This window comes from Temnothorax curvispinosus, unplaced genomic scaffold (genome assembly GCF_003070985.1).
Source record: "Temnothorax curvispinosus isolate PA1 unplaced genomic scaffold, ASM307098v1 QBEX01003408.1, whole genome shotgun sequence".
NCBI classification, from domain to species: Eukaryota; Metazoa; Arthropoda; class Insecta; order Hymenoptera; family Formicidae; genus Temnothorax; species Temnothorax curvispinosus.
The window spans coordinates 81,710-98,002 of record NW_020213188.1 but is presented as its reverse complement, the minus strand read 5'-3'; the positions used below and the strand labels follow the sequence as shown (position 1 = coordinate 98,002).

General features: G+C 35.7%; 1 protein-coding gene across 1 annotated transcript in view; it reads left to right on the top strand.

The window, feature by feature from the left end:
• Window positions 1-8,411, top strand: part of LOC112452503 (titin) — a 26,157-nt gene extending 17,746 nt beyond the window's left edge. The window contains exons 29-39 of the mRNA XM_025012751.1: window positions 115-1,117; window positions 1,252-1,650; window positions 1,743-2,262; window positions 2,443-2,614; window positions 2,706-2,892; window positions 4,639-4,978; window positions 5,084-5,813; window positions 5,938-6,276; window positions 6,380-6,536; window positions 6,655-6,821; window positions 6,917-8,411. Of these exons, the coding sequence (XP_024868519.1) occupies window positions 115-1,117; window positions 1,252-1,650; window positions 1,743-2,262; window positions 2,443-2,614; window positions 2,706-2,892; window positions 4,639-4,978; window positions 5,084-5,813; window positions 5,938-6,276; window positions 6,380-6,536; window positions 6,655-6,821; window positions 6,917-7,057 (4,155 nt within the window). The 3' untranslated portion in view covers window positions 7,058-8,411. The remainder of the gene's footprint in view (window positions 1-114; window positions 1,118-1,251; window positions 1,651-1,742; window positions 2,263-2,442; window positions 2,615-2,705; window positions 2,893-4,638; window positions 4,979-5,083; window positions 5,814-5,937; window positions 6,277-6,379; window positions 6,537-6,654; window positions 6,822-6,916) is intronic.
• The last annotated feature ends 7,882 nt before the right edge of the window (window positions 8,412-16,293 follow it).

The window sequence follows — 16,293 nt, the reverse complement described above, 5'->3', positions numbered from 1 at the left end:
TATATATATATATATATATATATATATATATATATGTATTATGTGTATGTAGATGGATGTAGATTGCATGTACGTTTTATCGGGCATTACATATTGTTCTTTTTTGACACACAGGTCGAGTGGTTTTGGAATGGTAAACCATTGCGAACAGGATCTCGCTTCCGGACTTTTTGCGATTTTGGTTTTGCCATTTTAGAAATCTCTCCTATCTACCCTGAAGACTCTGGCGAATATAGTTGTAGAGCGACAAATGATTACGGCGAGGCAGTGACGACCTGCACGATGAAGTGTACAGGCAAACGTAGTATTATTTTGGAATCTCAGTTACCCAAAGGTATGGAGAGTACGATTGATAAAATCGCTGAGTTGGAAGGTCTTGGGGCAGTTTCGGGTCAGATCAGTCCCGAGGATGACACTGGTAGACCGCCAGAATTTATCACGACTCCTTCCGACTTAACTCTGGCCGAAAACTCTCTTGCTCACTTCGAATGCCGGCTACAGCCGATTAACGATTCCAGCATGAGAGTCGAATGGTTCCACAACGGCAAGCCTCTTCTCGCCGGTAGTAGAGTCAAGACGATTCATGACTTTGGTTTCGTCATTCTAGAAGTTGCAAATTGCTATCAACGCGATTCCGGCTTATATACCTGTAAAGCCACAAATCGTCATGGCGAAGCCACAGTATCGTGCAAGCTTCAAATTCGCGGGCGTCAAGGTATAATCCTGGAGCCTCAATTACCGAGTAATTTTAAAACCGGCACAGAAAGTATTCAGAAATTGGAAGAGTCCCTATATAAGAAAGACGAGATCTTGGCGGAGGAAGAAACGCCGAATCCACCGAGATTTATTGTCGAACTTAAAGATATCGAAGTCGAGGAAGCTGGACCGAGTCACTTCGATTGTAGAGTCGAGCCTGTGGGTGATCCTACTATGCGTATCGATTGGTTCCACAATGGACGACCCTTCGCGACAGGCTCTCGTGTTCATCAAATTAACGATTTTGGATTTATATCATTGGATATGTCGTACACGTATGCACGAGACAGCGGCGAATACGTCTGCAGAGCTACTAACAAGTGGGGCACTGCTACGACCAAGGCCACCATTACTTGCAAATGTAAGTTGTACAATTTAATATTTCGAGCGTAAAAATATATACACTTTTACACATAACTCGCTATTATAATATAAAATTATAATGTGAAATATTCTCCTATTTCTTTCTGTCCTGTTTCCTTCTCTCTCTCTCAGCTAAGAAAACGATAGACTTTGACTCTCAATTGCCAATGGGAATGAGCGGCGAAAAGCTAAAAGAGCTGGAGCGAGGACCGGTCTCTCAAGCTCCCGCGGAAGAAGCACCGCGACAACCGCCTCGTTTCATCACGCAAATCCAATCAACAACTGTCGACGAAGGTGAACCGGTCAGATTCGAATGCCGTGTAGAGCCTAAAGAGGATCCGAATCTACGCATCGAGTGGTACAGAAATGGTAAATTGATACCTGCTGGGCACAGATATAGAACGGTTTACGATATGGGATTTGTGTCGATGGACATTTTATATGTCTATCCCGAGGATTCTGGTGAATACGTTTGCAAAGCCATCAACGACCTTGGAGAAGATAACACTCGAGCTGCCGTATCTTGCAAGAGTACGTTATGAGATCTTTTACCAGGCATTCTTCAAGCCAAATTACAATAGCTGTATCAAAGCCGATTGATCAAATAAATGTTTCTTTCACAGAATTACCGAGCATCATTCTGCAAAATCAAGTACCAAAAGGTATGAAAAAATCCGAGGCCTTGATGCAAATGGAAGCGACAATTAAAAAGTATACTTCGGAAATTCATTTAACTGAAGACGATCTATATGATGCGGATAAGAAGCAACCACCTCGTTTCGTCACGCAGATTCAAGATCAGACCGATCTTATTGAAATGAATAGTACCAAGTTCGAATGCCAATTGGCGCCCGTGGGTGATCCAAATATGAAGGTCGAATGGTTCTTTAACGGGAAACCATTGCCCCATAAAAATCGATTTACGCCTATTTATGACTTTGGCTATGTAGCTATGAACTTTGGTTGGGTCTATCCAGAAGATAGTGGCGAGTATCTATGTCGAGCTACAAATCTTTATGGAATGGACGAGACTAGAGCTATAATCAAAACTGCGGGAAAACCAGGAATTATCTACGAGTCTCAACTTCCAAAAGGCATGAAGAGCATCGAGAAAATTAGAGAAATGGAAGCAGCATGGCAAATGTAAGATATTATTTTTGCGTTTCATTTGTGTACGATAAAAACAATTTCGAAATGCGAAAAAGATCGTTTTCCGCATGATAGATTTATTTGTTCATTATAGCGAGAGATCGTCGCGCCGCGCCGTGGCAATGCGAAATGGCAATGTGTATTATTTAAAAAATTACTCGCAATTATTTATAGTGTACCCGAAGAGGAAGGTGAAGAAGAAAAAGTACGCTCGGCGCCTGTTTTCGTGAGCAAACCAGAACCGGTAACGGTCGAAGAAGGTGATTGGTCTAGATTCTGTTGTCGAGTCACTGGACACCCAAGGCCTCGAGTTATGTGGGTAATCAATGGACATACGGTAGTTAATGTAAGTTTCGAAACGGAAATATACTATATAGGTAATATGTGATTATATATATATTAAACTTATATATCTTCCTTTTCTTTTTTTCTCGCAGGGATCCCGCTATAAACTAACATACGACGGCATGTATCATTTGGATATACCAAAGACCAGACAATACGATCATGGTAAGGTGGAAGTGATTGCAAGGAGCTCCGTTGGCGAAGCACACACGGAAACGACTCTAACGGTCAAGCAGCGAAGCGACGACTACCGTGGTGTATTGAAAAATTCACCAAGACGTAAGTTTTCGCTCCAACTATTATACACATGTACGCTCGTGAAATTTTCGTGCCTCACAATAAAATAAGGTATACTTTTATAGAGCACTTAGATATTGTATATAAAAGAGATAAAAAATAAAGATGAAAAATGTACATTTAATTAATTAATTGATAACTTGCTGCAAATTTTTTGAAAAGTACTACGAAGAATTCACGCGCAGTATAAAACGTTGAACGGGTTACAACGATACAGATATATCACACGTGAAAATGAGAAAGAAAAAGCGGTTGTAAGCCTCCAATAACGATTCGCGAGAGGCGAGCGTAGATTGGAAAGTATCAAACAACCGAAACACAGTACATAATATATATCGATACGACACATGCATTCTATTCGAATACAGAAAACACTCTAGACCATTCGAACATAAATGATTCCTTCCTTCCCGCTCTCCACATTTGGCACTACAAAGCCACGAAAATCACCTGAAATCCAACAGCTTCTTCTGCTTCTCCTTCTTCTTCATCATGGTTGGAAATATCGACGGAATAATTTGAGCGATATCGTCTTAGATCAAAAAGGTATCGTATCTCTCACATCGATATTCAGGTATGGAAAATATAATTGTCGGAAGAACGTTAGTATTGTTTTATATTTTATTAATATTTTTTCTCATAATTAAATACGATCATATATTGTTGCGCTGGAGAACACGGGTTTATTGCTCATTAGTATAAGTTATTTCACCTAAAATCTCAATTTATTTCACTTGATATATATATATCTTACATTTATATATTTATACTTATCTTTCAATCTATATATAACTTATTTATTTAATATTTGTTTTTATTCACTGCATTATAGGCATCATAATACTTTCTTACTATTAAAATAATTTACATCTAGATGTCTAGAAAGTGCAAATATCGAGCAGATTTCCGTATCTCTCAATATTGCGCAATCAATATGATTTGATCCTAATCCCTATCATGTGTTTACGTTGTTGTTTTTCTTGTATCTTTTCTGTTTTTCCGTTTTTCTTTTCTTTTTCTCTTTTTATACTCTTATGCGTTCCCCGTATTACCTATCCTTTGATGTCTCGCACAAAAAGTAGCGAGCGATTGTATGTTAAAATTAATTCGTCGAAAAGGTGCAAAGTTCGACGGATTATATATAATTACTTAGTTAATCAGATGGAAGAACTTCGCAGTTCAGCAGATTTATTTCTCTTTCTTTTAAATTCGAAAAGAAACCCTTCTCATAACACGAAGGCAAGCACGTTCATAAGAAACAAATGATTTAAGTCTAACAGTGTTTTCGATAATATGATAAAGCAAACAATTTCAGAAATGTGTTAACTATTCGAAATTTCCATATCCAGCTCGATTCCTATTATCTATTATCTATTATCTAGGTGTCGTCGATATGTGTTGCATCGTCGTTCACGTACTGTGTCTTAAATATCGTGGTTTTCAGTTAGATATACTTGTTTCTTGAGAGAAACGTACAACATTGCTTCAACGAGGTATTTAAATTCGATCTTGTAATAAATTATAACGCGAACAATAATCAATTACATTTGTTTTCAAACAAAAATTGTATGAAAATACATTTTCGCTGATAAATTGCAAAAATGCCTCACTGAAGCTGTATTCGCTGTCGAGATTGAATTATAAATCAAAATGTACGCACGCGTTCTTCTTTACGCGAAATTTACGAGATGCACGAGGACACATAGATATCATGTGTTGTTTCTTTAGCGTGGTACGATTATGGGCTAACACAATATCAGTCCGAGCGGCAAGACACAGAATTGGAGCGTGCATTCGACGAACGTCATCAAAGCGTTTCTCAAGGAATCGAAATTGCCACAGAACATCTTGGTACTAAAGTTATCAAAGAGCCTGAGACCGAGTGGCAGAAATCCGTCAAGAGCAAAAAGAAGGAAGGTTATTACAATAAACTGATGAATCTCGAAGAAGAACAAATGCTTAAAGAGACCAGATTAAGGGAAGCTTCGCATCAATTCGCTATTCCCGGCGACAAAGTTGTCGCACATTCCTTAGCAAAAGGAATGGCCCAAAAGTATGAGGAAAGCTTGTAAGTATATTACAATAAATATTTGATAATATTACCGACGTATATATACGAATAGTAATTCTTTGGTGCGGTAATTATTCCTAATTGCTAATTTCTCGTTACTAGAGAGGAGCAACCTCAGCAAGAACAACCACCGATACAACCACCTCCGAAATATGTGAAAAAACCGTTTGTTACCGAGGTGGATATAGACACAGAACGAGTTAAGGCCACAGGAAAATATCCTCCGGAACCGTCCGAATCCACAGTTCATGGTCGCGAAGTTCATGTTGCTAAACAAAAACAAACACAAAAGGAAGTTAAGGGTGACGTAGAAATAACGAGAAAAATTACTGCAACAGAGACTACAGAAGTAGAACACAAAGCAAAGACGCAAGAACGCATGGTGCAAGGTCAAGTCAAACCTGCCAAACCGCCTGTTTTCACGAAGAAGATTCAACCTTGTAGAGCATTTGAGCAGGAACAGGCCAAATTTGAGGTTGAATTCGATGGCGATCCACTACCGACCATCAAGTGGTACCGCGAAGATTTTCCTATACAAAACTCAGCCGACCTTCAAATTTATACCTTCAGCACCAAATCGGTGTTAATTATCAGACAAGTTTTTATGGAAGATTCTGGTGTCTTTTCCGTAATCGCTGAAAATAGAGGAGGAAAAGCCAAATGTAGCGCCAATTTAGTCGTAGAGGAACGTAGAAGGCAGCCTGGACGAGGTGGCGCGGTACCACCCAGTTTCTTATCCACGATCCAATCTGTTTCTGTTGCTACTGGACAACTCGCCAGATTCGACGCCAAAATTACCGGCACTAAACCTCTGGATGTTTATTGGCTCAAGGTAAAACACTCACGTGAGATATGTACGCACTATGAGTTTGCCGATTCGGTTGGTGATTTTACGTGCGCATAGTATAAGAAATTTAAATTAATTTAAATTTGTGAATACCTTTTTTTTATTGTAGAACGGCAAAAAGATAACAGCGGATATCCGTTACAAGACTTTGGAAGAAGATAATATTTATACACTTTTGATCCTGGAAACAGTACCAGAGGACACTGGCAAATACGAATGTGTTGCGATTAACAGTGCCGGAGAGGCACGTTGCGAAGCGGAATGCACTGTTCGCGGACCTCAATCTCCAACAAAGGTCGCGAAACCTACAACGCCAACGGTAGAAAAAGCACCAACTGTTCTAGAGCCATTAAGAGATCAAACCATTAAGGAAGGAACTTCCGTCGCTTTCGCCTGTAGGATCACAGGAAAACCTGTTCCTACTATACAATGGAAGAAAGCTGATAAGGTATCGAATGCTACAATAATAATACACTTCTTGGATGCTAATAACATTTTTTTTATAATTTCACTCGAATGCTTATCGCGAATGCTTATCGTGTTTTGCATAGGTCATCAAACCATCAAGGTACTTTCAAATGCAAAAAGAAGGTGATTTCTGTACTCTGAAGATTTCTGAAGCCTTTCCCGAAGACGAAGGTGTTTATAAATGCATCGCTAAAAACCCGGCTGGTGAGATCACGACGTCTGCCAATCTAAGAGTTCTCGGTAAGACACAAAAAGAAAAAAAAAAGAATAGAAATTTTTCAATTTCTTTCTTTTTAAATTTCCTTCTATCAACGTACCACATAAAATTAACGCGCTATTTTTCTCCACTCTCAATTAGCGCCCGACACAGCTGATATCCTGCCAAAATTGACACCTTTGAAGGATCAGATAGTGGTAGAAGGACAGCCAGCTCAATTTAAAACTCAAGTGAGTCCGGCAAAGCCTAAACCAACGATTCAGTGGTATCGAGAGGGTGCCTTGATCCCACAATCACCAGACTTCCAGGTAAATATCTCGCTATTGTTCTCCCGTGAAACATCGAAAGGGATCTCATGTTTAGACGTGATACTCAAGGAAGGCATGGCGTATCGTTTTTTCAGATGATTCACGAAGGCAACAATGCGGTGCTACTGATAGCAACCACCTACGAGGAGGATACTGGCATCTTCACTTGTCGCGCTACAACTTCAGCCGGTACCGTAGAAACGTCCGCCAAACTCATCGTCAAAAGTAAGAACTGAATCAAAGATATAGATTCGATTGCTAACACGACACGCGATTGTTCTTATATTATATACATCTCCGAGAATTGCCGGGGACGAACGTATACTCGAGACAGTGGCATGACAAATTAATTAACATTAACAAGTCAATAATATTAGTGGATTAATGTAAGTCTATTAAATCTTGGAAAAGGTAATATTAACTCTTTTAGTCTATACTGCCTATTAGTATATATGTCTTACATATTGATTAAATTTCAATTATCACGTAACTCTTTATCTTTGGATATCTGCATAAGCGTAACAGCTTGATGAAAGAATTACAAATTATTATAGTTTTCGAACAAATTAGTTCTTTGTTCTTCAATAGCAATAATACAGCAAAACGGATATAAAACTGATGTTGATGTGGAGTGATCATTGAACTTAAGAATTCTTCCAATACATAATTGACCATTGCTAATGTATACACCAATTTCCGTCTAACGTGTTCATTGCGACTAACGTCTTTACATCGTCTCAAGTAGAGCCGTCTCCGCGCAGCGCGATTCGCAATCCGTAAATAGCTACTCGTATTTTTACTTTTGTGCTTTATTGTTGCTTTCCTTGAAATAACGTAACATACCGACCTGTCTTGCTAGATTTCTCAACTTCCATCTCAAACAAATCTCCTCTAATAAAAAATATCGTGCGCGCCCGGGGAGTTTGTACTAACTTATCATATTTTGCGAATAGCTGAGCGAGTGAAACGAGAAGTAATTAATAATAATAGGTTGTTGAGAGGCTGCATTATAAAATTGCAAACTTTGCGTGAAAAAAATATCTCAAGACATATCAAGTATATGAAGATCGCAAAAATGATGCCGAAATTAAGGTGCTGCAAAATTAAAATAAGAGTTGAAATTTGTAATGAAATTTGTAATAAAATTTGTAATGAAATCGATCGGAAAAAAGTGTGAAGCATTTTTTAAAGATCAGCATAGAATAGACGAATGATAGAATGTAGTTATTCCACCTGTACCATCAATATTTATATTTGCATCTCAGGACAATGTAATATCCGCAGCCTTTTCGCAAAGAATACTCTACAAACTTTGTAAATAGGTAATAGCATCAAAAATGTGGAATTTTTTGCGCGATATTAATCTGCAATAACATAATAATGGATAAAAAAGAAGAATAGCGGTGCGAACTGCGTTGAGTACGTACGTAACTCGTTTACTCGTTCGCTGTATAGTTTTGATGTTTATTATAAAAAAGTATATACCGTAAAAAAAATATACATATATATATATTTACCTACACACATTACACAATTTTCTGACTATATATGTATGCTCACACTTTACAATTTTATATATATATATATATATATATATATATATATATTTATTTATTTATTTATCAAAAAATTTATAATGGCACACATATATATACGCACATAAAAATATCATCTAACGTCCTTACTAATCAATTATTTATTGTACAATGAAAGTCGCAATAAAACCGAATGTTCTAAGTACGTCCAAGTCTCGTTTGTTGCCGTTTTGACAACCATCGTTTCAATTATTTGAATTATTAATATATCGTTAATCTTTATCGTAAATGATGATTTTAACATAAACCAAAAGAATCTTTGAGGCGATGGTAGATTCCGGTCCAATATAATGTAAAACGTATGTAAAATTTATATAATTATTAATGAAATATATTTTTACAAATTCCGCGCTATGCGTAAATTATATAAATTTTTGCATTCGATGCTTTTTTAATGAGAAAGAATGTTAAAGTAAAAAGTGCCTATCATTAAAGGAAGGAAGATCTTTGTAACAGAAAATGTTCTTTCGTTAAACTCTCTCTCTCTCTCTCTCTCTCTCTCTCTCTCTCTTTCTCTCTCTCTCTCTCTTTCTGAGGTGTGTCGCGTGCGAGAAAGAAAATACACAATATGTATTTAACGAGGGTCAAATAGTTTATATTAAAAGAAAAGTTTCACGATAAAAATAAAAATTTCAAATTTTTCTAATCTTTTCTTGATCAGATACTATATAAGCATAATTGGGGTTTAATTAGTGTTTCAGCACATTTGCGTAATAAGTAAACACGATGTTTCTATAAAAATATAATAAGCTCGCAACTGTACACGCGCGCGCACGCACACACACACACACACACACACACACACACACACGCGCGCGCGCACACACACATAAATATATATGTCAGTGTATAAATTATCATTTAAGTATTGTATATAATATATACATATATATAATATATGATAATTTACATTGACCGTTTCTAATGTGCAGAACATGTTCCGAGCGAAAAGCAGTTGCAGTGCCGTGTGCACACCGGGCCCTTTTCTTAGGCTATTTTTGAGCACGTAATGTGTATTACATTACCTAGCTATATTTGGCCGCCGGTTCAGAACTCCGCAAAGATTCACCGACCACGTCAAGTCGTTCGTGTTCTTGCTTACAGAAACTATTTAAAGCTGACGTATAATCTATTATTAATGTACTTTATATTTTAAACGCTTTTACTTTCTATTATTACTTAATAAATTTAAGAAATTGCAAATTTATTTTACAGTTTGTACATAATTTGTATCTCAAAATGCATCACCGTGCACACAGATATGCCTCTAAAATCTTTAAACTGTAAATATTCGAGCGTATTACATGTATCACTAAGATTTTGTTATTCGTGACAAATTTACGTTATATGTATGTATATATATTTTCTCAACATAAATAATTTTGAATATTCGTTCCTTGTGGCCAGCGCTAAGTTGTTAGGAGATTCAGATATCAAATTGAACAAATATATTTCCGAAAACACAATTTCTATTTCTAATTATTACAACTTGGAACTAATGGAGAGAAATTTCCCGAAAAACCATACAATATTTTTCGCGTCTTGAATGCGATATTTCATGGATATTGTGAAAAAAAAATATACATATGATATATATTCTCAATAAATTTTGAACTACCTTGAAGATGGAACGACAGTACTTCTCAAGAAAACGAATGGACACGCTGACTCATCAAGGAGATATTCTTTTCTGTGGTCTATACCTGTTTTTGATTCCAAATCGCCATCTTCGCTTCGTCAGCACAGTAATTTCGGAGGAAGCTGGCCGAAGTAGACTATTTTGGTTCCGTCTTGAGCCAGCTGCTAGTGATTCAGTCATGCCAGGAATAATACGGGGAAGCGCGTATCAGTGTACTCCCTGTAAAACGAGTGAAAATTATTTTTAGTAAATCAGCAACTTGGACTTCAATCAAGATATACCTCATGCGTTGCAATCGTTTAATGAAACTGTTTATACCTACCACAGTGCGATTGTATTTATTGTTAGTGCAATCAAAATATTTCTTCATAATTCTTGAAATACTTTTCTATAATTTTGTTTTATTTACTCTACACAATAAATGTAAAAATAAATATTAAACCTGGGCTAAAAGAAAATCATTCGCTATTTATTTGAAGATTAGACAAATAACAATCTATTGTTGCTTTGCATTTCTTCAATCTATTTATGTAATTTGAATAAAAAATAAAACATTCACTCACAATTAAAAATATAGTACATCGTCATCGACTGACAATATAATATTGCTATTTATATTCATTTATTTATAAAAAATATTTATATAAAAATTAATTTTACAGTTAATATAAACTTATTTGACAATGAAAAAAGTCGATACATAAAATGTATCATATTTTTAATATATAATGTAAAAAACATAGTGGTTAATATGCCGCATTTTGTATCGAATAGTCATGAAACTTGCGGGACAAGGTATAAAGAAGAAAAAGCGAATGCGCATCTGCGTTTATCTCTGTCTTTATTTTTAATTCTGTGCATAATCATATTATAGATCTTATCTTACGTGATTCATCTAATAAACTGTATGTTACCATGCAGAAAGTAGTACATCTCTGCCTTTGTATTCATTCACTCATCTGCATCTGCATTCATTCATATAAGCATAGTTTTTTTTAGCTTTCTGACCAACGTTCAACTGTAGATAGATAAGTCTCCCAAGCATAAAACGTTACAGTTTTCTCATTAAACTCTTAATATCATTATATCAATAATTAAATAATAATTGCATTTTATTTGACACATACACGTACAAATACACACTTTGATTAAATGACTAAGAAAGAGAGTTAGAAAGCGTTTTATATATTTGGGAAATAAAATTAAAATATGTAAAAAAAAGATTATGTAAAGACAAAATATTTAATATTTTTGAGCGTCCGAATCATTTACTTAAAACAGCCCTCTCTCTCTCTCTCTCTCTCTCTCTCTCTCTCTCCATATATATATATATATATATATATATATATATATATATTGTGTTGAACAATTCACTGCTCATATGATACACATTACACAATATATTGTATAATATACGAATATACATTATACAACACAAATATTTTAACTGCATCACTTTACGATGATAAAATGGATTCTCATGTGTCCAGTTTAAATATAATTGCATTTCGATTAAGCACATAAAAGAAAGAAACTTCTACTGAGATAACAAACGTTAGAAATTATCAACCGAATTTTTTTCTTTCCAACATCACTTTCGATTCGCTTCACTGAACGATGTAATCACTGTCACATCGTCACCGTATATTGTAAGAAGGTGACGACGATTTTGCTCGGTTTTCTTCCGTTCCTTCGTCTTCGCCTTCCAACTGATTACTATTACGACTAGATGTAGCATGAAGTAGGGGCATGCGACTTATACGTTAAGAATCCCCACCGAGAGTTACTCCGCGGGAGACTACTTGAGGGAAGCTTCACAAGCACCGCGAACTCCACGGATACTGCGATTGAACACCTCGGCTCGCGTGATTATACTTAATAAAATATCCATTATCTGAGACTTCTCCTTGTATATATCCTCCGAGACTTGTCTTTGTGTATATTAAAAATAATATGACATCGCGATGTCATCGATCGTATCACTGAAATAGCACTGTATTTTATTGCATTTCGGAGAAAACTCCCACGCAGACGACACGCAGATAACAAACCCTATAAATTTAGACTATTTAAAAATAACACAAAGAATGTAGACTTTCACATTTTACATTTTCGCTGTAGACATGCTTTAACATTTGCGTTTTACGTAGGTACAACTGTAGCATGTGTTTAACTGACTCGCTGCTAAACTTTATTTCCTAATATTATTGTCTCAAGCGACGTTTATATATAAAATCTACATATACCTAAATATATAAGTGTGTATGTATATGTGTTACATTTTAATGTTCTTTGTTAACCATATTGATTAAGAGATTCATGCATTTCTACAATTACTTGTTTTATTAATTGCTATAATTGTCACTCAAAACTACGTAAGTTTTACTATTGTAATATCAAGTGGAGAGACAAATGTTAAGTTAAATATAATCTTTCACAAAAAATTATATCTCTCACATTATATATTAATAACTCGAATAATCCACTTTTCTAAAATCGCTTATCTGGCCAAATGCCTTGATTTCTGCTCTGGGAAATTAATTCGGTCAAAATTCTTGTTATTCGGCAATTACAAAATAAATTTGCAAACGCATTTCTATATGTGTACAATTACACAAAATATTTATATATAATCATAATGTCACGATGATAAAAGATTGATAAATTGAGTTTATAAATAAATCATAAGTTTATAAATAAATTTCTTCTTAATTTAATTTAATAGAATATATCATGTATAATGTAAATAAAGCTTTTCCTTAATTCAATGTACATGGTGTGAAACAAATAGTTGAAAACGTTTAAATCAAATTTAAAACAATTTTCCATAACTTGCAGAAAGAAAAGAAGCCTATTACGCGGTTCCCGCGGAAACGGGTGCCAGTATCGAAGTAGATGCGAAACTTCATCAAGATTTGAAGGAAGATATAGTTCTGAAATCTTTAGCTCTCGACGAAAATGGTTTACCACTTGAAGTACAACTTCAACCTGGCGATGAATCGCTGCCTTGGCGAAAAGGACGCATTCAGCCCCGATCTCGAACTCGCGATTCACTTCCATGGCGGAAAGTACAAATAAAATCAAGAGATTCTTCTTTGGATAAACTTCGGGCCTTCGAGAGTCAAATAAAACCGTGGACCGAAGAAGAAGTAATTTTGAAAAAAACTCCCCAGATTATCAAAGATGTAACGACAGAAAGACTGGAAGAAGTTGAGTTAAAGCCGACAAAGATTGAAAAGAAAGACATCTCTGGACCCAGTCTAGAAATAATCAAGTTGAAATCCGTGCCTAAAGAAGCAACAAAGAGCATAACCGAAAAATATGAAAGCGACGATACTGCGAGTGAACATTACGGGGAGCAAGTGGATGTTATTCTGTTAAAAACGTCGCATCGTTTAGATGAAACTGTGTCGAAAATAGAGAAACGCGAGGAACCAAGATCATGGACGGAAGAGCAAATTATGTTAAAGGAAATAAAACCAAAAGCAAAAATGGCTTCCAAAGTGGATGACGAAAAAATTAATTTTCTCGAACAAGAGGACATTTCTTTGCTTACAATTTCAAAGGACGAAAAAATGCAAAAGTCAAGAAAAGAAAAGCCTATCGCAGAAAAGGCAGAACAACCCAAGCCTTGGACGGAGGAAAAAATTGCTTTGAAGAAAGCAAAACCGGAAAGAAAGGAGATACCTAAGGAAACGCTCGAAACTGTTCCATTGAAACCTTCGCAAATAGTAAAGAAAGATCTCGTGAAATCAACTTTAGATAAGGCAAATCTTAAACCAATTTCAAAAGAAGAAGCTGAAGCAATTTCAGTAGAAGAAGTTATGCAGATCGACGTTTCTTCAGAGAAAAAAGTGAGAAGAACAAGTAAAGACATAGATAAAACAGTTATGGATAAAACAGATAAATCAAAACCATGGACAGAAGAAAAAATTGTCTTGAAAAAATCTAAACCTATCCAAAAAGAAATCGAAAAAGAGACGATGGAAACGGTAGAATTAAAATCATCTAAATTCACTAAACCGACATCCCAAGAACCAAGTTTGGAAAAAATATATCTAAAACCTGTCATGAAAGAAAAGGTAAATATTAGAGAAATCGTTAAAAATACTGAATACGTTGAACAGCAAAATGCTTCAATAAGTCAAGTTTCAACTGATGTGCACGATGATACCAAGTCAAAACCTAGTGTAAGCAAAAAGCTAGCACAAAAAGAAAAAGCTGACGTCGAAGAGGTTGCAATATATGAGGAGGAAGAAGATACTGCTTTGCTTAAAGTTATGTCAGAGCGTGAAACTATAATTCATAAACAGGTAAAGAAGCAAAAGGAAATGCCACAAGAAAAACCACAGTTAAAGTCATGGAAAGAAGAAAAAATAATCTTAAAGAAAACAAAGCCGGAATTAAAAGAAGTACATAAAGAAACTCTTGAAGAAATATTATTAAAACCAACATCAAGAGCAGACAAAATAATGTCGGAGAAAGAATTAGTAGAGAAAGATTTAAAACATGTCAAAATAAAAAGTACAGATTTAATTGATGTCAAAAGGCAAGAAACCGTACCATATCACGAAGAAGAAGATAAAATTATTATCGAAATAGCGAAAGATGTTGAGTCTGCTATAAAAGTGAGCAGTGGGAAGAAATCTGTTGGAAGCACACCATACACGGAAGAGGAAGATACTACGATCCTCAGCATCGATAGAACCGATGACAAAATCAAGAAATCTAAAAAAGAAGACATACCAGTGCCGTGGGTTAGAGGCAAAAAGGCAAAAGAAAAGAGAGAAGTTCAAAAAATAAAACCATCTCAAGTAATTAAACCTGAAACAAAATTGGAAGAAGATAAACCTATGGAGATTTCAGAAGCTCCATGGCGTCGTAAACCAAAATCTCCAATTCAAAAGAAAATTACAGAAGATGAATCTGATAAAGCACAATCTGACATTAAAGAAGTATCCGAAACAATATGGCGAAAACCTGAAAAAAGTAAAACGATAAAAGCTGTTAAAGAAAAACCTCAAATTGAAGATTTCACATCTGTTGTACTAAAACCGGCAAAATGGCACGAAAAATCCGAAGAGCAAAAACCGACAGAAGAAATTGTACTTAAACCAGCAAAACAAATACCCAAAGAAAAAGAAGTATCAGAAAGTATTAGTCTTAAACCGGTAACAAAGGAAACATCAAAACCACTACCTAAAGAAATTAGCAAAATTATTAACGGAGACGTACTTATCGACAAAATGGACGTACCATGGAGACGTGGAAAGAAACCAACACCCACTGAACAGAAACTCGAAGATGTACAGTTACAACCGAGTAAACACGTAGAAAAAGCCGAAGAACCAAAACCTGAGGCAGTCGTATTAAAACCTGTTAGAAAGCTTCTTAAAGAGGAAGTGACAAAGGAGGAAATCACTTTGAAACCAGTGGAAAAGCAAAAAGTTGAAGAAAAACCGGAGGGGGTTCGATTGAAGCCCGTGAGAAAGATAGAGAAACCTGAAGAACCGAAACCGGAAATAGTCGTATTAAAACCCATTAAAAAGCTTCCTAAAGAGGAAGATTCAAAGGAAGAAATCACATTAAAACCAGTGAAAAAAGAAAAAGTTGAAGAGAAACCAGAGGGAGTTCGATTAAAGCCTGTGAGAAAAATAGAGAAACCTGAGGAACCAAAACCTGAGACAATCGTATTAAAAGCTGTGAAAAAGCTTCCAAAAGAGGAAATGACAAAGAAAGAAATCACATTAAAACCAGTGGAACAAGTTGAAGAGAAACCAGAAGAGATTCGATTAAAGCCCGTGAGAAAAATAGAGAAACCTGACGAACCAAAATCTGAGACGATCGTATTAAAACCTGTGAAAAAGCTTCCAAAAGAGGAAGTGGCAAAAGAGGAAATCACATTAAAACCAGTGGAAAAAGAAAAAGTTGAAGAGAAATCAGAGGAAGTTCGATTGAAGTCCGTGAGAAAGATAGAGAAACCTGAGGAACCGAAACCTGAGGCAGTCGTATTAAAACCTATTAGAAAGCTTCCTAAAGAAGAATATTCAAAGGAGGAAATCACATTAAAACCAGTAGAAAAAGAAAAAGTTCAAGAGAAACCAGAGGAGGTTCGATTGAAGCCCGTGAGAAAGTTAGAGAAACCTGAAGAACCGAAACCTGAGACAGTCGTATTAAAACCTATTAGAAAGCTTCCTAAAGAGGAAGATTCAAAGGAGGAAATCACATTAAAACCAGT